A 27406-nucleotide genomic window follows, 5' to 3' on the forward strand; every position below is an offset into this window, starting at 1 on the left:
GACGGGGCCTCCTGGCCTGGCACCTACTGGCCACCAAAGTCTAACTCATACTAGTGGCCTCCATGGAATCTATGGGATGCTTCTCGGTCATGGAAGTCCCACTTCTCATCTTTCTGTAAAGCAAAATCACTGGGCAGGTGTGTGGCTGTAACCATCAATCTGCCACAGGCCCAGGCACTGGTGAACTTTCCCCTCATGGAGCCGCCAGAGTCATCCCATCAGGACTGTCAATCCTGGAACAAGGTCTGGCTCTGGCACAGTTAACCGCTTCACCGGAGAACACACATAGGTTGTTGGATATCCTACAGCCTCCCTGTTAATGATGCACTCCTATAGCCTGCTAAGGTTCTCTGGAGCATGCCGGCTTTCGTACAGCCTACTGCGAATTGCATGGAGAACCGTTGCTTTGTTTCATTATAAGCATTTGAGGGTTTTTACTCCCATCTGACCCCAAATTCTGTCGTAACCATGGTGAACTATAGAGGCTAGCAGGGCATATTCAAATCCACTCCCAAGGTTAAGGGCTCTAAACAGATGGACATACACCTCCCGTCTCTTGCAGATGTGTGTTGCTGACCGTCAGGCATTGTTACCCTAAAATTTAGATGCTAATTAAATTACCTACAAATTTGTCTAATTTAACAAAAAGGGTAAACAAGATTGTGGCCTGCCCTAAAGGAATTGCCAGAGTATTACCAGGGGGCTTGTCTCTGACCCGCAGAGGGCTTCCCAGAGCAAGCTAGTCTTGCTAACTCCTGAAAGGACACGGATACAGCCTTCCGCTCAAGAATGGACACACAAGCAGTAATTCTTCGAAAACTGAAATAGTTGTTTATTGAAGGAATTAGGTATTTACAGAAAAACAAGAAGAAATGAGTAAAAATGATAAAACATAATAAAATTACAGTTTAAAATAAAGCGGCGCAGCAAATAAAAGACAGACTATATAACAATGTAACCATTCACTTAACACTATTTGACTTTTAACATTCAATATGTAACATTTAACATCCAATAAGGGCTGGCCAAGCGACTACCGGATGGGTAGGGGAAGATCTCATTCAGACCACTGGCATCCAATTTTATTTACAGGCAAAACCCACACATTCCTTGATAGTGAATAGACACTACACTTCTACTATTCTTACGACTCTCTGAATCATCAGTTGGGTCCTTCTGATCTGTCATAAAGGAAGCTCTGTCTGCTTGTGCTTAATATTGTCTGCCACAAGAGAGAGACTGCTACTACTGAGGCGAAAGCTGCCCTCTGGTGACAGATACGGAAGCGTGCTGGTCGCTGCGGCTGTTTGTAGCTGCTGCTGGCGAAGACTGCTGGCTGAGTTGCTATGGCAGCTGTTGCCAGGGCAACCTCCGGGTTCTATTGCTGCTGCTTCTCAGGTAGCTGTTTTCCAGATAGCTTAGCTTATTTTCTTCACAGGTGTCTTGCAGCTTTTGATCTCTTCCAAATCCCAAACCCACTACAACTTCAGACTGCTGGCTGTTGGCCTTATATACTGGTTGCTCTCTCAGGCTCAGCCAATCAGCTTCCAGCTTTTCAGCCCCTCCCTATGATGTCACATAGTCATGTGTACCTACATGTGCTTGGTCATGTGTACCTACATGTGACTTCCTGTCTAGTTCCGCCCCCTTATGACGCCATCTTGGACTCTAGAAGGTTCCAGAAGATTCTGCTGAGTCATTCCCTATCAGTTTATGGAATTTTCCACTATGCCATTCAGTATCTTTGAGATGGAATCTTCCACTACATCATCCCTATATCTGCTATTTTGGTCAGCCATGTTGGATTTTCTAAATTTAAACTAATATTATTTTCTACTTAATTAAAGCCTTAATCTTAAAACTAATTACTGTTTTATGCAAACTAAAGTGTCCTGATTCTGTCACCACTCTTTTTACATCCAATTAAGAGAAATGTGATTTTACGATATTTAAACTCCTTCCGAGGTTTTTCTTTAAGCTTCTATCAGGGTGCTGCCGGGTATCCCAGAACATTCAGCGTAAAAATCTATCACTACAGCATTGCTGTCCAAATATGACTTTGTGAACTGGCCGGCTATGTCTAAGTTTGTGGACCAGCTCCCTGAATCCTCCAGGGAGGAATTTCAGACATTTATCACCAAAGGCTGCTTGGTGGCTAAAACTTGGTTGCAGTCCGCACTGGACGTCACAGGTACTTTGGCCAAAGTGATGGTATCAGTGGTGACTGTGAGAAGGGCATCCTGGCTACAGAATTCGGACATTACTCCCAATGTGCAACAGGTGATAGATGATTTGTCTTTCAATGGCCAAGTTCTTTTTTTAGATAAGATGGATGAGACTCTGCACTTCTTCAAGGACTCTAGGGCTACCCTATGGTCCTTGAGGGTCTACGTGCTGGCAGTACAGAGACGCAACTATGGTGGTCCTCAGCAGCAACAGTATAGTCCACAGAGAGTGTTTGGGCAGCCTTTCCCCCCGAGACAGCGGGATTACCCCAGAAGGGCATAGGTCCCAGAGGAGGAGGCATTCAGATCCTGGGTTTGAGCAGTTAACGTGCCTTCTCCCGGTACCCCCCAAGCACTCATTTTGCTTCCTTCATCTGGAGCAGTGTTCCAGTCATCACTCCCTTCTCCCCAACCCCTCTGTTTGGGGACAGGCAAACTCGCTTTCACAATGTTTGGGGCTTGATCACCCCTGACAGCTGGGTCCTAGGCACTGTCAGATCAGGCTATGGCTATGACTATGACATCCAGTTCCTTTCCATCCCTCCCCCACTCTCTCCCTCCCCGCCCCTCTTCAGAGACCCTTGTCATGAGTTACTGCTCCTTGAGCTGGTTCGCTTTCTACTGGCTTTGAAAGTGATGGAGGAGATTCTACTGGAACATCAGGGTAAGGACTTCTATTCCCAGTTCTTTCTGGTGCCCAAGTCCAAGGGAGGGGTAAGACCCATTCTCAACCTTCGTGGCCTCAACAAATATATCACATACATGAGGTTCTGAAGGGTCACGCTATCGACTATCCGGCACGCATTATCTCAGAACAACTGGTTAGTAGCTCTGGACCTTCAGGCTGCCTACTTTCATGTGGCGATTTTGCCGAACCACAGAAAATTCCTTCAATACGTCATAGTGAAACACCATTTTCAGTACACTGTGCTTATGTTTGTCCTGTCTTCTGCCCTTTTGTTTTTACCAAATGTATGCTGTCACCCACGCCCATGCCTCAGGAATAAAAGAATCCACATATTCCTGTGCACTGGAAGACTGGTCACTGAGGGGCAGGTCCAGAGAGGAAGTCCTTTCTCATGCCCTTTTTCATTGTGCTTGCTCAACTGTCTGGGTCTCATCCTAAATACCAGAAAGTCAACTTTGGTTCCCACTCAGAAAATCAAGTTCATTCTGGTCTTAATAGACTCTACAAGTTTGAGAGCATTTTTGTTGACCTCCACTTTTGCCTCAGTCTTCAGAGTCAGCCTTCCTCAACAGTTTGGATGTGCCTGAGCCTCTTGGTCCGCATGCAGGTGGTCCAGTTTGCAAGGTTGTGTCTTTGCCCCCTTCAAATGTGGCTCAGGATAGCTTATCATCTGACTCTTCACTTCTTGGACAGATTGGTTTGTCTTCCTACACCGGTCCTGAACTTGCAGTGGTGGACGCTTCCAGAGAATGTTTGTCAGGGCGTTCCCGTCATCCAGACCTTACCAATCAGGTCTGTGGTCACAGACGCCTCCCTGATGAGGCTGGGGAGCACATTTGGGGTCACTGAAAGTTCAACATCTGTGGTCAGAACAGGAGTCCTTACTACATATCGATGTGCTGGAGCTTCGTGCCATCTACAATGCATGTCATGCTTTTCTGGACTGTATCAGGGGCTCAGTGGTTCACATACTTACCGACAATACGTCATTCCGATGTGTTATGTGAACAGGAAGGGGGGAGCACACTCCAGGATGCTCTGCCAAGAGGCAGTCGGGTTGTGGCAGTTCTGCTTGAAGAGAGTATCACTCTGATAGCTAATCACTTGCCTAGAGTCCAGAATCATCTTGCGGAGCATCTGAGCAGGAATTTTTCCCTGAGTTATGTGTGGTCCCTGAAGATAAGTATCCTCTGGGTCATCTTCATCTCCATCCTCTGGTCTGAGAGCTGGTTGCTCTATTGGACCGTAACACGATCCTAGCGGCTTTAATGGGACATCTATTCAAGCCTTGGGAATCTTGTTCCTTTCCACTTTTGTGTCAGAAGATTGCATTCCTGGTAGCGATAACATTCACAAGGAGAGTCTGTGAATTGCAGGCTGTCCTGGCAGAAACGCATTATAAACAGTTCTCTAAATACAAAGTGACTTTATGACCGTACCCCAAAATATTTTCTAAACTGGTTTCTCAGTTTCATTTGAACCAGGTGGTATGTTTACCTGTGTTCTTTCCTAAGCCACATTCATCTCCGGAGGAACATCACTTCCATACATTAGCTGTCAAGCAGTGTCTAGCCTTCTATCTGGACAGAACTAAACTGTTTCATGCTTCACTTCACCTGTTTGTGTCATATGCAGATTGTGTGACGGATCAGATCATCTCTTCACAGATGATCTCTGAATGGATAACATCCTCTATCAAGACTGCATATGAAATAGCTTTAGCTAGGCCTTCTCAGCAGGTACGAGCTCATGCTATGAGAACACAAGCAATGTCAGTAGTGTTCCTCAGGGATGTGTTGATATTGACATATGCAGGGCTGCTATGTGGTCATCCATACATATCTTCACAAACCATTATGGCATTACCGCACCTCCCAAGGTGGATGCAAGTTTTGGTAGGGCGGTCTTGCAGTGCTGTTAAGGTACACCTCTACCCCGATATAACGCAACCTGATATAACACGAATTCGGATATAACGCGGTAAAGCAGCGCTCCGGGGGGGGGGAGGCGGAGCTGCGCACTCCGGTGGATCAAAGCAAGTTCGATATAAAGCAGTTTCACCTATAACGCGGTAAGATTTTTTGGCTCCCGAGGACAGCGTTATATCGGGGTAGAGTTGTAGTCTCCAAGACCCATCTCCTGGAGTGGGTGCTGCTTGTGAGTCACCTAATTGGAATACACTGTTGCATCTACTCGAAGAAGAAACAGTTATAAGAAGTAACTGTGGTTCTTTGAAATGTGATGCAGATGTAAATTCCGCAACCCACTGTCTGTCCCCTCTGCATCAGAGTCTGATCTCTGGATGTTTGGTACAAAGGAACTAGGGGGCAAGGGGTTGAGGCTTTGCCACCTCCTGTTGCCAGGGGAAGAGCTATAAGCATGAGGAGCGAGCTCCGCCTCCTATGGTACTGGTAGGCAAAGTTCTTCAGCTCCGGAGCATTGGGTGTGCATGCACCGAAGTGGAATACACATCTGCATCACATCTCGAAGAGCCACAGTTAAAGTAAGTAATTGTTTCTTCCATTCCAGATTCTGGAGGGGAGTATTCTGTAGTGGACACAGTCTAATAACCATTCATCCACCCTAGGTTTGACCCATTCCAACCTGTCCCAGTCCTATCTTTTCCCCAACCCTCACTCCTTGTCCCAGTCCTATTCTCCTTGCCTGCCCAATCCCAGTCTCCACTCTTCAGGTTTCTCATCCACGTTTCCTTGCCGAGCCAATCCTAGTCTCCCCCTCTGAATTCACTGTCAGAGTCCCAATCTACCCACTCACTCAAGTCTCTCCTCTTTACCACACCCAGTCCTTTTCTCCTTGACCAGCCAGTCTGTTTTCTCACCCAGACTGTCCCAGTTGCTCCTTTTCCTCCTCAACTAGTTACCAGAGCTAGTCTCCCTCCCAGGCTCCTCTTCCAGTCTGTGTCCTCATACCAGTGCTTTGACCCAGTCTTCCCAGTTCTCCTCTGGCTTTCCAGCTCCTTGTTAGATCTTACTGCCCTCCACCCCAGTTCTGCCCCACAATGATTCTAGTACAGTCTTGTTGCCAGTCAGTCCCAGTCTCCCCTCCTCCCCACACCTCCTCATCTGATCTGTGTTCTCTCCCACCACCAACCTCCACCAGCTGGCTCCCAGTCTCTTACCTCCTCCCCATTTCCCTTACTGGCTTCCGGTCCCAGCCTTTCCCACCCCATGGTTCCCAGTCTCCTTAACCCATCAGTCCCAGTTTTTCTCCCTCCTTCCGCCGCCACTTCCAGTTTGTTTTACCAGACATCTTCTCCTGCTCCCTGGCTTTTGTCACTTCTACATTCAAATCACATGGCTTCATCGATCATGTTTTCTGGGTGCCATCTGGGTGATCATTAGGAGCATTGAAGAGGAAGGATCCCTACTCTCTTTTTCAGTGCCTGGCAGCACCCTGGCCTGGTGCAGCTGGAAGCAGCCATTGAAAGGAAAGCCTGGCTTTGCCCTTGTAGCCCTGGGCTGGATGGCATAGGCTCAGTTGCTCTGGTGGGAAGGTGCATGTGCCCTCCAGTTGGCATTGAGAGCTGTGAGAGGTTTGAGTATGCTCAGTGAGGACAAAATTTTCAGAGATTTCTAGCAGCTAAAATCAAAGTATCTACTGAGCACGTGCAAACTGTGATTTTTTTTTTTCCATTGGCTTTTAATTTGACCAAATTTGGGTAGATTTTAACAAGAATGGTGAAAGACACAAAGGCCATCCTCTTTCAAATTTCAGGGTCACCAGTATTGCTTTAACATGGGCAAAACAACATATTTTCCCCTAGCCTCATTCTTGGAAACAGCTGAACTGTTTTGGCTGAAATTTTCCAAAAAAATTCAGTAAGAGGCATGGTATGGAAATAGTCCAAATAATTCAAGTTTGACAAAGCTATAAGCAATTGAAAATAGAGTCTTATAATGGGAACTGTCAGGAAACCCTAACAATAGGGAGTGCTACGAGCACCGCCTATAATTAGGATATGCAGGAACAGTACAAGAAATTGGTTGATATAAATTGTTATTGTCTGCTTTACAGATAGCAGTGAGTCGTACCTAGTCTCTTCCCAACAGAGTGTCGACCAGCCTCTTTCTCCTATTTTGAGGACAGGCCATCTTTCATCTTCTGAGTCTGCTCCTTCCTCTCCAACCAGTCATGGACAAAAGTTGAGGTAAGTATTGTAACACTATCTGCAGTTCTGAAAGATCATTTTAACCATTTCTTTTAGAGAAACTTATGCCTTATTGGTTAGGTCACATGATTACAGCCATCTTTCACTGTGTATGAATTAGAGCTTTTCTAAAGATACCATGTGTTCAGGATTCTCACACTTGTGTCTAATGTCTCCAGTGTAAGCCGTATGGAAACTCCCCTTAGTTCTTTAAATTTTTTGACTTTATGTCCATAGGCTGGCCAAAGGGCTCTGCCCTACTGTATCTAACTTCAGGTACTTCATAGGTATTCCAGAACATTCCAGCCAATTCCTCTCTGAGCAATAGTCGTTAGTGAAGAAGTTACCCTGGAAACTGTCCAATGTTTCTAATTAAAATAGTTGCAGTTTTTTCTGCAGTAGCCCTTGTTCAAGGACTGGATATTCTTGTTTTGTTGTCATCTGAATTTCAGTCAGTCTTGATCCTTATCTTTTTGACTTTTTGTAGCTCTGGGGGCTTACAGGGAATCAGGTATTTATTTAATGTGGCAGATTATTATATGTCTGTATTAGTCTGCAAATTAAATTCTGTTTTGGGAATGTCATTTTAATTGTAAGACTGTACTGTGCCTTTACTTTGGCACTGCAGCCTCCATCTTGAGTTGAAATGCCCAGGAGGTGTCAGGAGAAATCCTTGCATCTAGCGGTGGGCTAACAATGTAAAGCAATCCAGAATCCTTAACCTGGATAGTTTTCTATTCAGATGGAAGCATCCTAGAACAATGATCTGACTAAAGCCCAGGGGAACCAATTTTCCCAGTGTAGACTTCAGGTGGGTTGCAACTAAGCAATGAATCACCTGACGAGAGACTTGAAGGTGTTCAGGAGCGGTGGGATTAGAAAGGGAGGCTCTTGCTGGCTTTATAGAAGAGACCTAGAACAAGAAGGCAAAATTGACCAGGAGGAGGAGTGGAGAGTCCTGGGACCTTGAAAGGACTCACCAAAACTGAGTAGTGAGGACACTGGATGGCAGGATTTTGTGTGCTAGCAAAATTTTGTTAAATAATCTAAGTATGGACAGATCCTAACGTCATTAATGTCAATGGCAAAAATGGCCACTGATTCCAGTGGAACCAGGGTTTGGCACGAAGGCCTCAGTTCAGGAAAGCAAACTTTTTTCAGGAAAGCACTTAAGCATGAGGTAAAGGGGACTTAAACATATGCTTAAATTTTTTCCTGTGTAGCCTGAACAATTGTTACTTTTCCATAGATCTCTTCTGCTTTGTCTGTGAGTAAAAGTGTGTGTATGTTTAGAAATTGCTTTGCAGAGTCTGAGTGTCCTCTGCTTTCACTAATGCATAGTCCCCAAAGAGCGAAACAGTAAATCAGTGGGTCCACAGCTTCACTGGAACTCTGGAGAGTCCGTGGAGCAAGTGCTGTGAGGGCCAGCACTAGTTTCAGGTACAACACAGTTGGACCATGGAGTCTCATCTCTCAGGATGTGGTACTAGATAGACAGTCTGTACCCTGAGAGTGTTCCTAGAAGTCTAGAGCTTGAGACAGGGACGACCCAGCCAGCCTAAGAGCATGTGGGATCCAGTAGTTAGATCCAAACACAGCAACCTGGTGAGCATCCACCAGGGGGAGCTCAGGTAGGGTTGTTTATATTTAGACACTAGACCAGCAGTTCTCAAACTGTGGGTTGGGACCCCAGAGTGGGTCATGACCCCATTTTAATGGGGTCATCAGGGGTGGCATTAGACTTGCTGGGGTGGAAGCTGAAGCCTGAGCCCTACCCCCGAGGGCGGAAGCCAAAGCCCAAGGGTTTCAGCCCTAGGTGGTGGGGTTCAGGTTTCAGTCTTCCCCACCTGGGACTGAAGCCCTTGGCTTTGGCTTTGTCCCCCCGCCCGAGGTGGTGGGGCTTGGGCTTTGGCGGGGCTCGGGCGGGCTCTGGTTTTGGTCCCCCCCCTCCTGGGGTCGTGTAGTAATTTTTGTTGTCAGAAGGGGATCGCGGAGCAATGAAGTTTGAGAACCCCTGCTCTAGACTTTGTCCCCTACGCACCAGATACTGGGTGACACTCTCCTATCAGTAATCTCTGCTGTCAGGAAAGATAATTTAGTTTTTCCTCTGAAGGCAGGCTCTGGAACTCGATCTTTGGCATTCAACAAAGGTAGCTGCTAGTTTTCTTCTTTCAGAGTCAGGAACAGTCCTGGCTGAAAAGGATCTTCTCTCCACCCTCAGACCAGGTTTTCTTTTTTTTAAAGTCAGAACCTCTTGAGGAACAGGTTCTGTTCAAGCTTAGGAGCAACAAGAGTCTAATGAACTTCAGCATCATGCTGACTGACCTGAATATGGCTCCCAAAGCTGCTCTGGACTAGCATTAGACCATGAGTCTGTTCAGAGCTGATCACATAGAGAAACTAGATTATGTGCTTTGTTTTGCCAAGATAAGGTTTGTAGTGTAATGCAAATGTGGGACAATGGAGGCAGACCCCTTTCTAGCCCAGCTTAAATGCCTTTATTACCCTCTTTACTTGTCAGACTCTAATTTAAAGACTAATTCTAAGAAGTTCATTTAGCTTAGCTATTTTCAGCCTATCATAAACTGGCTGAAGGTACATTGTTTTTTTTACAGCTCATTGTCATCAGCTTCATGTGGGGCTTGACAATTTTGAAATTCCATTTAATAAACCCTCTGTGTTACGAGATATTAATGTGTTCCTGACAAGGCTGACAAAAGTGCCTATTGGCTCACTTAATCACAAGTTTTGTATGGGGGGATCATTTCCTGATGAAGGGAACACCAGCTCATAGAGTGAGTGAGCTTCAGGTTTTAGTAACTAACCCATGTTACACCATATTTTACAAGGGCCAGGTTGTGTTATAAACTCATCAGTAGTTTCCATCCAAAGTGGTGGTAGAGTTTCTCATCCTTCCCATACCAGGAAGGCTCTTTGCATATAGCTGAAGTTTAAAGGTCTTTGGGATTCTATTTGGAGCACACAAAAGACCTTAGAAAGACCACACTGATTCCTTGAGCGATGCTATATCTCCATGAAGACTCTGTCTGAAAGGTTATGTTGCTGGTTTTTTCACAGCTGTGACCTGGCTGACCTATCGTTAGGCTTGTGCTAGGTGAGGCAGAGCAACTTCCACTGCCTGCTTCAACGAGGTTTTCAGTCAGGATGTTAGGCAAGGCAGGTAGCCTCATGCCATACTCCCCAAAGTTTCAATGCTAACATATATTTTCTGAGGATGAGCTTCCCTTTGTTTCCCCATGCCAACAGAACTTGTTTCTGAAGTAGGGGAGCCCAAACTTGCATCACCTATTGGATTTTGGAGTTTGTTGTTTTGTCTTTTCAGGCTGTGTAAATGGGCACATTTTTGAGTTAAAAAGTAACAAAACATTCCCACTGAATCTCTCATTCTTTCCTCTTTACCCCCCCCCCCCCCCCCCCCAAAAAAAAACAGAACAGCACCAAAGCCTTCCTGACTAGGTCTGACCCTAGACCAAATAGCACCCCAGGCAAGGAGCATCTTTGGTGGCCGTCTCCCCCCACATTTGTTAAACTTTTGAATACCTTATTTTTATTGCATTTGTAGCCCATTTTACGACTTGCATGCGTGATTTATCCCTATCATATAAGATGATAAATTTGCACGCTAGGATCTGTAAATCTGTATTTATTCATGCCATGTATAAGCAAATAAAAAAAAAATTGGTTTCATCTAAGCTTACAGAAACTCTTTAATTTTAAGAATAACTGAAATGTACTAACATCAAGAAACTGAACTGTGCACCAACATTGGGTGGACCAGTATTAAATAGTGTTAGAGTAGGTGTCAGCCTTAGAATGTTAACCCTAGTTCTTTAGTTCAAAGGGTCACTTTTCTCGCCTTTGCCCTTGTGAACTGAAGCACACCACCGGAGAGATCCAAAGGTTGACCAATGGCATTTTCAAGCGATAAAGCAACGTTAGTTTCTCGTCGGCCATCATCAATAAAAGATATGTTTTAATGAGCCTGAGCTTCAAAAACCTGCGCTCACCACTCGCGACCAGCAGCGTGAGCAGAATCCTCAACCTATCCACATGTTAGGAAAAGTGTTGCTAACAACAAAAACAGCACCCTGAGCCCGGCACCCCCCAAGCCCAGTACCCCAGGTGGTCACCTGCCCCTAAATCAGGCCCTGTTCCTGACACCATCTTGAGAAATCTCCTGGAGGTCAGTTACATTCAAAGAGTGAGAATCCTGCATAGATGGTGTCTTGAAAGAAGGGACAATTACTTACCTTGTAATTCTGTTTTTCTGAAAGATCATTTGCAGGATTGTGACTCACCCACCACCTAACCTCCAAGTCTGCTGTTGAAGAATAGGCAGTTGTAGGCTCAGGTTGCCATAGCAAGTGCTCATTTGTCCTTATTTTTTTCTGGAACAATCAACTCCTTTGTACTCATTTTAAATGAGATACAGATAATTTATTTTTGTATTTTATGCAATTAGAGATTAGGGAGTTTTTGATTTTTGGCCTTGAAAAGAACTGGTTGGAATTTTCTGGGGCCTCTTAGGTAGGTGCATGCTTATCCTGGTGCCACAGTGTCTCACCTTCCACTATTCCATTCCATTCATTCATGCTGTCCCCACTATCTCACATGATAGACCTCACCAGTTGAGGGTTAAGTGCTGCACATCTCTATGAGAATATTGTAAGAGAAAATGGCTATAGCATGCAACACAATTTTTTTCTGAAGTACAGCAATAAATGTGTGGGCTTTTTCCAGCTGTTCACTCCGAGCATCAGGTAAATGTCACATAGTTGATAGGATTTAGATAGCTGGGTAAGCTTAGTAAGAGGGAAGGGGAGCTAACAAAAAAAAGAAACCATGATACTGCCTCCCAAGTGTTGAAAATCTGGTGTATTTTCAGTAGAGTGGGTCCATATTCTGTCCAGAACACCAGGGAGACAATCAAAATAGAACACCTCATCCATCACTGGGAAAAATATCTGTTCTCAAGACACCCGCACTACAGTTAGTTTCCTGTCCCAACTTGCGAGTGGGTGGGACGGAAGTGAATAAAAGCAACCCCTTCTTTCCCTTTGGAGAAAGGATTGCATTTCTAGTATTCTGGCTCTGTGGGAAGTATTGTTTTCTTTACTGTTATTCCCAAAATACATTGGTATCATCAGAAGGACAGGGATGAGCCCTCTACATGAGTGAGACCTTCCATCTCTTGCTCATCCTAGATATAGGCTTGATTACTGCAGCTTTAATGCTGATTCCTAAAAAATTTAAGGATTGAATACTTTGATTATAGGTTAGGCTGCCAGTTTTACTGTCCATAAAGCACCTTTATATAAATCTTTGTTTCTCAGAATAATAGTTTTTAAATCCATTTTTCTAATAATTTATTGTTGACTGAGAAACCATTAGCGGTTTTATGGAATGTTGTTGATACTGGATACAGTCCATATTCATCAACATTGCTGTGACAAAATGGCTTGTGAAAAACATTTGAGATTCATGCAGATAATTGCCTTAATGAGACAAACCTCTCTTACTTTTGTTTACTAATTCTGTCCCATTGAATTCCATGCCTTCCTAACACTTCTACAGGATATAACACTAGCAATATTATACAGAGTGGCATGTGTCCTTGTACACTAGATAAATAATATATACCCAACAGACAAAAATTTCTCTAAAGGAGAGATTCAGAACCATTTAATATAGATTATATACTGATTATACATTATCTAGATGATATAGTTCTAGAAATACCACTTATATTTGACCGCAGTAGATGGTGTGTGTAATTTACAGGGGTTTTCTGTGCATTGAGCCTCTCTTCTGAAATGGCAGAACCAACACCGCTAGGAGTATTTTTCCCTTAGGCTTCAATTTACATTAATTAAGGCTATCTCTTAGAGCCTGTACATTTTATGTATCCTCCTCTTTATCCTCACCCCATAAAAAACTTATTGCTTAGACTTTTCATAAATATTTTATATGTTTATGCTTATAGTGAAAGACTAATACAGCCAGGTGCTGACAAGCTTCTGTACATAGTGCTACAGGGCATCTCATTTGTGACCTGCAGGTCTCTTTCTACTTTCTGGATAAGAGATTGCTAGCTGTGTTACACTGGCTGTATTATACTTGATACTGTTATAGACAGATCCCCAGAAGCAGTTAGAAAGAGACCACTAAACTCATTTTCCATAGGGCTAAAGAAGGATTGTAAAATGTAGTTTCAGGGATGAAAGGCTGTCTAATCTAACAGACTATCATGGCATCAAAGCACTGGACACAAATTAAACTACAAAACTGAGTGTGGTTAAAAGGGCATAATTCTTAATCTCTCTTCTCATTGTATGTGTGATCCTTTTTGCCTTCTTTCTTGTTTTTTGTTTTCTCTTCCTGTTTTTAACTCAATTTCATAGTATATCTTTCTTTTTATATGTATTTCACTCTTCCCAATTGTGGCTATGTTTTGGGGAGAGACTGATGGGAAAGGTCTTATCCAAGAGCTGAGCCTTGCATTCATACCTGACGGTGGTCAGGATTAGGTTACTGTATTTAAATTCCATATCCTGTAAATTCTGACTTATACGTTAGTTTGCGTATGTGGTTTTACAGTTTTCTTAGTCCATAGCTACTCTTGGGTACTACAGACTATTGTCATATCTTTAACTGCTGATGTACTTGACGTTTTGGTTATTTAAACCTTTTAATTCATGTTCTCTTTCCTCCCCACTTTCAGTCTTCGTGAACAGCAAGCTGATAATCAGGACTTCAATGACTCTTCAAAGCCAGAGAAGCTAGCATATGAGGATCTTGAAGAACATGATTCTTCTCTTAAATGTAAGCTTTAGTGTTTTTTTTTCAGACAGTTACTTAGTAAATTGAAAGAGTAGAAGTTCTTGTTTTTTTCCTTAAGGTTAACCATTCTTTTCAACCTAAAATTAGCAAAGGGTTAGCAGGGGGTGCCTGAGGGATCCATATTAGAAACAAATGTTGTTTAATACATTATGATGGAGAAGTTACAAGACCACAGTTTAGGTTATGTCAGAGATTTCAGTTTAAGCTTTTTAGATATTATTATTATTATTATTAAAATATTATGCAAGTAGAACTGTGCAACCTTAACTACAGTGACACAATGTTTGTGTGTGGAGAAGAAGGTGAATATTGAGGTATCAGAATTTGCAGATAACACAGTTGTTTAGGTTAATAAAGACTGGAGAAAACTGTTATTAAAGCTGCATGATTGGATAGCAAATTAAACTCACTGTTGACAAATAGAAAGAAATGGAGGGAGAAGGACCACCAGTTAAAGGTAGAATACTTCTCAAAGATATGGATGCAGAGATCAGCATTAGCTCCAGGTGTCACACTGTCTCAGTTCATGCGCAAAGGTAACAGTTCCCTACTTGTTTTCCTAGGTATCAACACAGTATTAAACTCTAAATAAAACATCTCTAAGGTTGCTCTGTTTACCATGGCAGACATGCTGGCTATGTTCAGTGATGAGTTGATGAAGTGGGTGACTGTTCTGTGGATTTTCCCCTTAGTATTAGTTATTTTAGTCATCAGTTTTAATTCATTCCATTTAGTTTTCTTTTTACAATTTTTAAATACAGTAACTCCTGACTTAGTCATCCCAGTTAATGTTGTTTCATTGTTACACTGCTGATCAATTAGAGAACATGCTCGTTTAAAGTTGCGCAATGCTCCCTTATAACGTTGTTTGGCAGCTGCCTGCTTTGTCCACTGCTTGCAGAAAGAGTAGCCCATTGGAGCTAGCTGGTGGGGGCTTGGAACCAGGGTGGACCGGCAGCCCTCATCAGCTCCTCTAAGTTACCTGTGCTGCAGCCACCCAGCAGGCTGTCAATTGCCGGGCAGTTCAGCTGTCCCTCTCCCCACTGCCATGTGCTGCTCCTGCCCTCTGCCTTGGAGCTGCTTCTGGGAACCTTCTGCTTGCTGTGCAGAGGGGGGGAAAGAGGGGTGCTAATGTCAGGGTGTCCCCCTCCCCCTGCTCCTGCCCCCCGCTCCTGTACCTTATCTCCACAGAGCATGGGGGGGGAGGGGAACATGACAGGGCTCAGGATGGAGGGAGCTTGCTGGCAGCAGCTGCTGTCTCAACTTGCTGATCTACTTAAAAAGGCAATGTACTTAGAGTGGGGTCAGCATACTTAAAGGGACAATGCGCGTCTCTCTCTCTCTCACATACACGGTGTGTGTCTCTGTCTGCCATGCTGTTTCCCTTCCCTCCATTCGTGCTGCCTTGTAGAGTGTGAGGCTACATTAACAACAATGTGTTAACCTTGAGGGCTCAGCCGAGTGCTAGTTCAGCATTTAGCAGTAAGGCATTCCCTGGGAAATATCCCACCCTCTGATTCCACCACCTCAACCAAGCTTCACAATCATCATTGCTGTGTACAGTATTAAATTGTTTGTTTAAAACTTGTGTGTGTGTGTGTGTATGTGTATATATATATATATATATATATACACATAAAAAAAAATAGTATTTTGTCTGGCGAAAAAAATTTCCCTGGAACCTAACCCCCCCCCCCCCATTTACATTAATTCTTACGGGGAAATTGGATTCACTTAACATCATTTCGCTTAAAGTAGGATTTTTCAGGAACATAACTATAACGTTAAGCGAGGAGTTACTGTAGATTATTTTACTGCAGCTTGCATTAGTTGAAATACTTCTACACTAGGTATTTCTGCTCATACAATTAGGATATGACATTTATTCATTTAAATTATTAAATTACTTAATTTTACAGTAGATACTTTTAGGAACTGATTCTAATTCACTTATTTTTTTTCCTTTATTTTACTGGATTTGAGAACAGACTGGGTGCTATGAGTAACTAGGAAAAGCAGGTGTCGCGCCTATATAGAATTAGCTAAATGCCTCATCATCCAATTAGTGATGCACATGAACAGAAGGGATAATTTAAGATATTTGTACCTAGAGCTGGGTTCTAAATTAACTGTACTGACACTCAGTGCTGTGTTGGGTGTACCAGTGAACACCTCCATTGGCATTTGAGTGGAAGAAAACCAGCGCTATCAGAAAGGAGGAAGGGAGCAGAAAGAGAAGAAACATGAAAAGCATATGCCCTGACCTGCCCTTGCATGGGCACACCCCTTGTTCATTATTGATTTCTCTGTGGCACTAGTACAGTCATTTTACCCTTGTAAACTTCCTCTCAGGACACTTGCCAATAAACATCGGCAGTCCTGGCTGGTTTTCCTAACTTCGTTTTGAGGGCCCTGCAGATCTCTCCAAACTGACGACACCTCTGACTTCTGGGTTTGAAAAACCACTAAGCTTCTATTTAACCAGATTAAACGTAATAATAGTGTTCAGTAACCCTTGTACTTCTTACTCCATTAGGGCAGTGGTCCCCAAACTTTGGGGCGCATGCCCCTAGGGGAGCGCAGAGGAATGTTCAGGGGGACGTGGCAGGTGTTGGTCCAGCCCCCGTGGGGGATGTGGCGAGAACGCCACCCAGCCCTGCTCTGCCCCCAGCTCTGCTGCGCCTTAGGCCCGCTCCCAGCCGCACGTCCGTCTGCAGCTCCACTCCTGCTCCTGGACCCGGCTCCCAACCCTTGACCCCGACCGTGGCTCCTAACCATGTTCTGGCCCTGGCTCCAGTGTGTGTATGTGTGTGGACAGATTCAATTACAGTTAAGGGGGGTGGGGCGCATATAAAAAGTTTGAGGACCACTGTACTAGGGAAAGACTAATCTTACAAGAGCCTGGCAGTGTTTCCCTTCCTGATCAAAATCTACCTTTGCATCCCCCTCTGTGATCCTGCTCCCTCTCTCCCAAAAAAACAACCTTTCGAATTAACACGTCCCCGCCTTCCCTCCCCCCCCCAATTCCAAACAAGCAATCTGGGAGGAGCTTCCACTAGGAGTCCAAACCTCTGTGCACCCAACAGCATGTGGTCTCTTTGTCCTGTAACATACCCCATCATGCAATTTTGCTTAACACTTATCTGATAACATCTCATATCATACAATTTCAAGTTAACCTCGTACCTTCTCCATAGCATATAAAAAGCAAAAAAGAATAAAAAAGGAAAAGGGGGAAATACAGAAAGCGGGGAACTAAATACTGAAGGAATAAGACAAAAGGAGAAGAGCAAAAATGGAGAGAGAAAAAGGAGGATGTAGCAACTATATCAGCACATGGTGCCAGGCGACATCAGGAGACAGGAAACACCCATCTGCCAGTCCATCCTAAAATGGGTTCCATCATTGATGTAGATAATTACCATGACAGCACAATTATTCCAAACTCATAGCAATAAAAACCTCTCTAGCACTCTCCACCCACTTGTAAGAATGAAGATACACACAGCGCAAGATAATTTTTTTTTATTTTCTAAATAGTGGTGTTGCTTTTTGGCTGCAAATAAAGATCATTCTTGCTGTACTAGTTAGCGTCTTAGTTTGGTGAATACATACTGTTGATGTTCTAGTTCTCTGTTTCTGTGTGGATGACTGATTTTTAGAAGCTGGATCCAAGATATAGTGACCGAAGAACGACATTGATACTTCTTGCAGTGTGTTTTATGATTATACAAATATATGAACTCTGATACATTTATATGCATAGTTTATATGTATATGGACATTTTAGACTTCGATTATTTAAAGACCTTTTCGTTAATACTGTTTTCTGCTCATAGAATATTAGAAATGGTTTTGCTATTTCGTCATTGCTTTTGCCAGTCTGCACACATGAAATTCTGCTGTTTCAAGCATGGGGTATACAAAACAACATATTGATGATGATTGTTGATAATGACTACAAAATAAGTAATATCTGTGTTTCGGTAGCCATATCTTTAGTATTAATCAAAGTTATCATTTAAAACTAATTTAAAAGAAAACCAAAAAAATAAAACAGTTGCTTTTGAGTATGTTAATCATATGATGGGTTATCTGATCTACATGAACAAGAATGAGATTTGTGCGTCATTATACACGAGGCTGGTGAATCAAGATTGGAAGTTTTTCTAAAGATATGCTTTAGGAATTATTTTGGGGGAAGTTCTAGGGCCTGTGTTATACAGGAGGTTAGACTGGGTGGTCACAATGGTCCACTCTGGCCTCAGAATCTATGAATACCTATTACTAAGGTTGCCTGAGACTTCCCACTATAAGATCTTGTTTTCAGTTGCTTATAACTTTGCTAAACTGTAACTATTTTGGAAGGAATTTTCCGTGCGAGATGTGTGCTTCAGGAGGAAAAGTTTTTGGAAAATTGTCCCCTTGTGTGTATGCATTATGAGACAGTCTTTAATTATGTAATTACATTCTATTTTTTCCACAAGATGCCTGTCTCATTCAGTGCACCAGATAGATCTGCTCTGTGGATAGATCAAGGTTGTGTAGCAAAGAAGACTGTTGTGTGTCGGACCTCTGCCTCATTTGTTGCAGTAGTTGGAAGGTATGTAGTGAATGAGGCAGGTGATTGTAGGAAAAGAAAAGAAGGTCTTGTGATTAAGGCAGTTGAATTCCAGAATTCCTATGTGATACTGACAAATAAGAGAGCAAGTCACTTAAGTGACTCCCTGTCAAAAGTTTGGTTTATGTTCATCTTTTTCTGGCTACCTTACTTGAGACATTTGGATCTGACTTGCAGAAGTGCTGAACACACATTTGCAACTGAAGTCAATGAGAGCTGTGCTTGGAACATATAAAAAGCGATATAATGCTAAGTTCCATGAAAATCTAATGACCTAGGTGTCTCAAATTGGGCACCCAAAATTAGTGGATACTTCTGACTTTAATCTGTCTGTGCCTCAGTTTCCCATCTGTAAAATGGGGATAGCACCCTTTTACCTGACAATGGTCTTGTGAAAATGAATTCATTATTATTTGTGAAACATTCAGATACTATAGGAATGAGCACCATTGAGAAGCCAATGAGGAAATAAATACTTCTGTCTTCAGAGCAGGGTTTGAGTAGTGTGTAGTAAATAAGGCCTGGGGCCATACATTGAACAATGAGGAGAAAACAACATATTGAATAGTTGCTCATTAAGTGAACACCATTCATCCTGAATGAGGTGGGTCCTGTGGACAAAATAGTATGTGATCGTGTAATTAAAGACTATCTCATAATGCATTACACACAAGTGTGACTAATTAAAGTTGAACAGGCATTCTGGCATTTCCTAACTTCTGAGTGCTTTTAATGTTGTTTTTTGTGAGCGGGGTGTGTGTGTTTGTGTGTATAGAGAGAGAGTATGTGAAGGAAACCATTTGTTTTTTTACAGTTTGTGGCTATATTTATTTATGGATCAAATAAGATTTAAAAAAATCTTTTATCTCACAAGTATACGTTGATTTCAGTTGTGCCAGTAGTTTTAGTAAACACGTGTTACAACTAGTTTTCAAAGCCAAACAATGCCATGATTATGATTAAAGTAGCAAATGCAGCCTACTTGATAGTTCTTAATTTTCAGTTAAATGGTTGAGTTTGGAGGGGAGAGTGCTTAATTAATGGCTTAAATTTATGTATTCTCACTCCAGCCATTCCCACACTTTGTGTCCATTCCTTTGCCCCACTATTATAATTACAGAATAATGAGGCCATTGTTCAAACTTCTTCTCCAGATCAAGGGGACATTCCAGAGCAGCTCGAAAGTGATGTGTCACATCCATCTGGGGACAGCGTCAATGGGAGCAATGTCACAAACGCTGTGCCAGCAACAGCCACTTCACAGCAGGATTTAAGTGAGTTCTCAGCTCAGAAACAAAAGTGAATACCCTTTTTAGATGGCAAATGCATTAAAACAAAAAGCAAACAAAAATTAGCATTTTGTAGTTTCCTGTATTGAAGTGGTTGAAAACTTTTCTCAAAGCTAGTGTTTAGGTACTAAAGAAGAAGGAATACATCTTTGTTTGTTAATTCTTGACTTACTGTAGAATGATGATTTTCACCAGTACTTCTGTTAACTTTGTTTTAATTTAATCTTTTAAGCTTGCTTTTTGGCTTCTGAAGAGACTTCATTTTTTTTGGCCTCAGTATTAATTTCATGATCTTTGCTTCTTTAGAGAGAAGCTTTCTTCAGCGTTTCCCTTAATGTGTGTCTGCATTTGCTGATTGTCTTGCATACCAATTCGCTGAGTATATAATCACTATTGTAAAGGGTGTCAATATAAAACCCTCAGAGATAGATAGACAAAGATGATTTAAATGCAGCATGCTTAATTTCTCCAATGCTTCAGTACAGCTATATATAATGGTCTGGAACAGCTTGCTTGGTATGAGTCTTACCCAAAGGTGTTGCTGTGGGCAGAAGGCTTTCTAGCTTCAAATAGCTTCTGGTATTTTATGCATGTAACAAATTATTACTTTATAGAAATAAATGGTCTTAGCATTTAAACTCCACAGATTTAACTAGATTTATGTGCTGTGATAGTTTTTCCTAAATAACTGTTTTATAATACTTTGTATTTTTGTAACCTCTTGTATCCACTTTACAAATACTAAAGAATTAAACCTTGCAGCATCCTTATGAGGAAGACAAGTAGTATCATCTCCATTTTACAGATCAGGAAATTGAGGCACAGAGAGGCTCAGGTTAACATTTTCCTACTTAGAACTGAAACTAGGGCATCTCTAAATCTATATTGACCTCAGTGGGAGCTGTGTGTGTTTACCACTTCTAAGTCAGGCCACTTATTTAGAAGCCTATTGTAAATATGGATTTCATCTACTTTAGGTTAGGCATCCAGATTTGAAAAATTTGGCTTAAATAACTTGCCCAAGGTCACTCTGGAAGTTTGTGGCACAGCTGGGAATTATGCACAGGTCTCCTGACTCCCTCTCCTCTGCTTTTATCATAAAACTGTCCTATCTCTTCGGCTTCAGTCTTAGAGTTTCACTGTGTAACCAGTAAGATAAGAAGACCTACTAATTGAAAACAAATTGCCTGCTAAATTAGCTCAAATTAACAATATGATACAGGTGTAAACTACACATCCAGGTTTTTTAGGTTTATTATAGGTGCCACACAGAAACGGTTACATAATCAATTTGCTGCTTAATTGTTTGTCTGTTTTCCGTCTTTCCCAACTGGGACTACCAATTCACTCACTGTATTACCAAGCTGCATGTCATGCTTTATTTCAATAGCCACCACTTGCAAATCTTAATTACAGCACTGTGTATGTCAAATGGCACAGAAATAATTTTGTCTCAGCAGTGGTTGATCAAAGCCAGTCTGAAGAACAGAAAAGAGAAGAGAATGAGAAAAAATGGGAAGAGGAAAGGAGAGAAAGAGAAGAAAGAAGGCAAAGAGAAAGGCAGGAAGCACTGGAAAGGGAGGAAAGAGAACTAGAAAAACTGAATGAAGAAATGGTGATGTAATATTTTAATTTCTGACAGGAATGCAACTTTGTTATACCATATAATTTGAACTAAATAAACCACATAGCAATCCTAGATGACTTCCTACATTGTTTTTTCTATGTGAATTTAACATAGAATAGTTTATCTTGGATTTACTCTCATTTCTGTAGCTACATAATAACTAAACTTTGTTTCCAAAATTTCCCCCCCAGATTAAAAGCTTGCTGTCCAGTAATTCATGTTAATATGTGATACTATTGTGTGGCATTGGTTTCAACATGGACAGGGTTTGGTTTATTCTAAGCCAAAGCTAGAGACTGTTTTCTAAATTGGCTCCCAGATTGGAACAAACTGAATGAAAAAATAATGTGATACCTAATACCCAGTCTCTCAGTCTCTACTTAAGTAAAACTCCCGTTGACTACAATGGGACTTTGCCTGAGCAAGGACTGCATGATCTGCCGCATCCCAAAAGTGTGAGTGAATATGGTACATGTCACATTAAACACTCCATTCAGACTGGAGCACAGATTACTAGATTAGACTAGCAATGTACAGAACTTCATATATAAACATATTGAGTTAAAACCTGATTGAAATATTTTTGAACTGGCTGGTCAGTTTTAAGTGTATTGCTTTGTTGTGTTTTTTAGAAGTTGATCCAAGATTCGTTGAAAAGTGAAGAAGAAACAAAAAAGACAGACCGTGAAGTGGAAGACTCAGAAATCAGTAATCCTGACGCTAAAGACAATTTGTGTGACCCTCATCCTAATCCACTAGAAAAATACATGAAACTGATACAGCAGAGCAGAGAGCAGGAGCTGACAAACAAGGTGATATACCAAAACCTGTAGGAAGTAAAAGGGTGATTTCAAAGTGTGACTCTAGAGGACAATGTTTTGTCTGAATTACAATGTATCCATAGATCATGAGGTGGAGAATACTGTCAACTCAATTTGGTCTTCTTCATTTTCAGTGTGAAAGTTAGAGTAACGAATTGTGAGAAGAGGAGCAGGTTTATAATATAGTTGGTCTGTTCACTGTTGGAGATCTGTCTTCCCAAGGAGTTTTGCCTAGGTCATGTGGGAACGGCAAGATTACGTTTCTTATATAAGGCTGTGCCCAGCTATATTGCATCATGTCAAACAGTAACACAGAACAATAGAATATGTGTATTTAATGTAGTTAGAAATTAATGGTTTCAAAATGTTGTATGTAAACAGGATAGTTAAAACTGAGGGCCTAATTTTTAAAGGGACCTCCTCTTGCATGTTCACTAGTCGGTATGCATAATGTACATAACACACACGATAGAATTTATACTTCCAAAACCCATTTCTGCAGAAATTGGATTTGCCTCTGTCACTGCTATCATTTATACATGTAAATGAGAGTGCACAAAAATTGCAGGTGTGAAATAGCTTCCAGATGAATGGATGTCAAAAATTAAACATTTAGCCCTGAGAGAACAAGTAACTATGTGATTGAAAAAAAATTCCATTGAAGCATTCCAGTGAGTGGATTGTCATCAAAAATGGAATTTCTTGTGTAATAAAATTATTTTATACATTTCTGTTCAGAAGTGGTTCACATTTTGTATCCCCAAACATCATTACTTTTGGGATGTAATACCATATTGCTGGCAATGTGCTTGCTCTTCTATAAGACATTATTTAAAAAGTCATGGTGTGCATAAAATTACATAGATAGATAAGCTATTGTTGTCAACAAATGCTATGTGCTTAAGCTCTCTGTAAGATCATATGCTACAATAGTACTATGATGTTTGTAATGTTAGGCCAAAGAACCAAATTTAATGCTTTTCTCTTGTCTGCCAGAGCTCCAAAAAAGAGGAAGCGGAAGAAGTATCACTGATAGAGAAACTTCTGTCTAGTGAAAAAGATGACAGGTCAGGCTGGATACAATTATTATTTAAAGCTGAGGTATTATTAATTGCTAAGGAGTCACAGAAATGGTATTTCAGTTACTTGAAAATGTGACTCATTTTATTAATGCGATAGTTGTGGTTTGATTTATAGTCAACATGTCTGCCTTTTAAAATGAAATTCATACATAACTTTCAGACAAACCTTTCTCCTAAACAAGTAGATCAAAAGCAATACGCTGAAGTTAGGTATCCTTTTAAGTAAAGAAGACTAGTTTTTTCTTTAATTTTCCTTAGAAAAATGCAGCCCTCTTCTCTTGGGTGAAGAAATTATTACAGCATGTGTAAACACCCTCATTTACAATGATGTTAAGCAACTACATTAAAGGGAGATAGGTCAACAGCCCTGCTGATTAGCCCTTCATTGATGGGACAGCAGCAGCACAACCTCCACATTGCCCAGAGCTTGAGAGAATTCCTGTGTGTTAATGACACTCTTATTGCCTAACATCTCTGCAAGGCCAACAAATGAGAGTGCCAAATTGGCAGAGTAGGTTTGGTTATGTGTATATTTGCTCATTCTGGCACTGGATTGTGATTAACAATTTGTTTCAGGTAGACCAGGAAAGAGTTGTTGGAGAATAAAAACTCACTTGCTTCAGCTCTGAGCCAATGATGTAAAAGATTCCTTATCCCATTACACAGGTCCCTAAGCCATCCCACAAAGCCCATTTTTTCATTCCATCTATTAGATCTGTGGGTTTTATTTTTTTATTTTTTTAAATTGCAAATAGAAGTGGTGCAATGTTATGCTCGAGTGGATTGGCTTGTCTGAATTTTTACATAAAGAGCTAATTGTTTAAGTAAATCTTGAACTATCCCTGCTTCCCCATGAATGGTTGTTATATTCTTAGCTAAAACTAGAGGGTATTTTAATGCTTTTCCTGCTAATGCTTCTGCGCTTCACCTATGATGATGGTCTTTCCATTGAAATCATTGGAAGTTAGAGTAACCCTGGTACAGACAAAAAACAGCAGATGTAGCTGGAGTGTTTCAGTAGAAGTTTGAATGGTTTAATAAGATACATTTACTCAAGTAGATAAACATTTATTGCATACTTTAAATTTGTAAGTTGTAACTAAAGTGTGTCTTCCTTACTGTGCCTGTGTTTACACTACAAGGTAGTGGTGTGACTTCCCCTGCTTGTGCTAGCTCTCTTCGGCAGCGGAGGCACAGCTGAGCCATACCCCATAGAAACCCACCTGAAACCGGTGGGTAAATACCGTGCCCTGCCCAGCCCAGCCCAACCTCCGGTGCCACTACCCAGGCTTCTGCAGCTACACTATTTATACTCGTATTGGTCAATGAGAGCTAGCGCAAGCATGTGTAGACTAGCAAAGGAAATTACATCTCTAGCGCATAGCGTAGGCAGTTTATATTTCTCCCCTCTCACATGCTGAACACTGTGTTACGTAAGGTTGTGCATGAATGGTGACAATAAGGGATTCCCATCTAACAAAAACAGTGTATTATCTATCTGCATTTGGGTAGTGATCAATGGCTCCGTGTCTAGTTGGCAGCTGGTATCAAGCGAAGTGCCCCAAGGGTCAGTCCCGGGGCCGGTTTTATTCAATGTCTTCATTAATGATCTGGAGGATGGCATGGATTGCACCCTCAGCAAGTTTGCAGATGACACTAAACTGGGAGGAGTGGTAGATACATTGGAGGGTAGGGATAAGATACAGTGGGACCTAGACAAATTAGAGGATTGGGCCAAAAGAAATCTGATGAGGTTCAACAAGGACAAGTGCAGAGTCCTGCACTTAGGACGGAAGAATCCCGTGCACTGCTACAGACGAGGGACTGAATGGCTTAGGCAGCAGTTCTGCAGAAAAGGACCTAGGAATTACAGTGGACGAGAAGCTGGATATAAGTCGACAGTGTGCCCTTGTTGCCAAGAAGGCTAACGGCATTTTGGGCTATATAAGTAGGGGCATTGCCAGCAGATCGAGGGACATGATCATTCCCCTCTATTCGACATTGGCGAGGCCTCATCTGGAGTACTGTGTCCAGTTTTGGGCCCCACACTACAGTAAGGATGTGGAAAAATTGGAAAGAGTCCAGTGGAGGGCTACAAAAATGATTAGGGGGCTAGAGCACATGACTTATGAGGAGAGGCTGAAGGAACTGAGATCGGTTAGTCTGCAGAAGAGAAGAATGAGGGGGGATTTGATAGCTGCTTTCAACTACCAGAAAGGGGGTTCTAAAGAGGATGGATCTAGACTGTTCTCAATGGTAGCAGGTGACAGAACAAGGAGTAATGGTCTCAAGTTGCAGTGGGGGGAGGTTTAGGTTGGATATTAGGAAAAACTTTTTCATTAGGAGGTTGGTGAAGCACTGGAATGGGTTACCTAGGGAGGTGGTGGAATCTCCTTCCTCAGAGGTTTTTAAGGTCAGGCTTGACAAAGCCCTGGCTGGGATGATTTAGTTGGGGATTGGTCCTGCTTTGAGCAGGGGGTTGGACTTCCAGCCCTGATATTCTATGATTCACAAATAGGTACCCTCTTATTTTTTGATAGGATGATTTCATTGTGTCAGAAGCTTATGCTCAGACACTGGTATTAATTTTCAAGAATCCACTTGCTGCCTGGGACTATTGACTATGTCACTGTAATTTGAAAGGCTAATTTGTAAAGCCAGAGGTAGGAGGTTTAGAGTGACCAGACAGTAAGTGTGAAAAATCAGGATGAGGGTGGGGGGGTAATAGGAGCCTATATAAGAAAAAGATCCAAAAATTGGGACTGTTCCTATAAAATCGGGACATCTGGTTACCCTAAGAAGGTTGTCCCTTCTTAAATCTCAGGCAACTGGAACTTTCTAGTAGGAAGGGAAGATATTTAGAAGTATGAGTAAATTTCAGGTAGAAGACTGCTTCAGAACCAATTCATAATTCCTTTCCCCTTCCATCCCACATTTAGTGCTGCAGGCGTCTCTCATGGAGAACCAGATGAAGACTTCTGGTGAATAGCAGCTACTATCTCCTAATGACCAGCACAATGGAGGATGGTGTGAAGTTATGTAAACAGTCACTACACCACAAGAACTGAATATTTTCATGCACAATGGTTTCAGCTGGGGATCAGAATTAAAGTTTAACATGTTCATATTAAAAAAATTAGAAGCCTTTTACAAAGACATTATCCCAAATGAGTAATTTTAGATGAATCTACTATGACTGGTAGTACTAATAGCTGCTAAAATCGTAAGCACACAGCCTAACCTTTTGTGTTTTAAGCTTTCCCATATCTTTACAAAATATTCTAGGAGTCACGGTGCAGCCTGTTGATCAGAAAGTGTTTGTTTTTGTATTCATGAAAAAGCTGTGACTGAAAAGCAAAGGTGCCTATTCTATTAGGATGTAAAGCAGTTCAACATTTTTTCAGGTAAATTAGGTGGCTTTTAAAAAATACCATCCTGCCTTAAGAGAAGAGTTTTAAAGATTAAATGATAAAAATGAAAATTCAGAGTAAGTAGATTTGAAAGTGAGTGTCTTTTCCAGCATGCTTATATTGCTGGTTTCACAAATGGCACGTCAAGAAGACTATCTGTGACACAAGGGCTCAGATATGTCGATTATGATTACAATTTTTAATGCGTTCTGATAGATACCTGATAACTATTTCTTTGAGACCACCTTTAGATTAGTGTAGTTTTTCACTGGAGATAACTTGTTTAAGTACTTTTCTAAAGCAGCAGCAAGACGGGGGAAGAAAAATACATTTTTTAAAAGGTGAGCTTCATGCTGTTTCACTGCTGGTATCTTAAATATTCAATAAGAGAGGGTACAAGCACAACTGTCTTAATCTTCTACATTTTTTTAGGTTTGCATTTTATAGACTGTTCTGGTATTTTATAATAAAATGTCACCTGTACTCTGACACGTTCTCATTATTGAGGTACAGAATTTCTAATTAGTAATAAATGTAATATAGAAGTACTATTTGGTTTGTGGGTAAATATTTTAAAGCAGCAATATGTACTACTCCAGAGGTTCTCAAACTAG

At 41.7% G+C, this 27406-nt stretch overlaps 1 protein-coding gene across 1 annotated transcript in view; it reads left to right on the forward strand.

Moving 5' to 3' along the window:
* The window catches only part of LOC113406231 (oral-facial-digital syndrome 1 protein-like), a 58855-nt gene extending 32488 nt beyond the window's left edge, over positions 1-26367 (forward strand). The window contains exons 17-23 of the mRNA XM_026649660.1: positions 6949-7081; positions 13824-13924; positions 19718-19837; positions 21310-21467; positions 22112-22291; positions 23297-23367; positions 26322-26367. Coding sequence (XP_026505445.1) covers positions 6949-7081; positions 13824-13924; positions 19718-19837; positions 21310-21467; positions 22112-22291; positions 23297-23367; positions 26322-26367 — 809 coding nt within the window. The remainder of the gene's footprint in view (positions 1-6948; positions 7082-13823; positions 13925-19717; positions 19838-21309; positions 21468-22111; positions 22292-23296; positions 23368-26321) is intronic.
* The last annotated feature ends 1039 nt before the right edge of the window (positions 26368-27406 follow it).

The sequence above is a fragment of the Terrapene carolina genome, unplaced genomic scaffold (assembly GCF_002925995.2).
Source record: "Terrapene carolina triunguis isolate 2854851 unplaced genomic scaffold, T_m_triunguis-2.0 Scaffold23, whole genome shotgun sequence".
NCBI classification, from domain to species: Eukaryota; Metazoa; Chordata; order Testudines; family Emydidae; genus Terrapene; species Terrapene triunguis.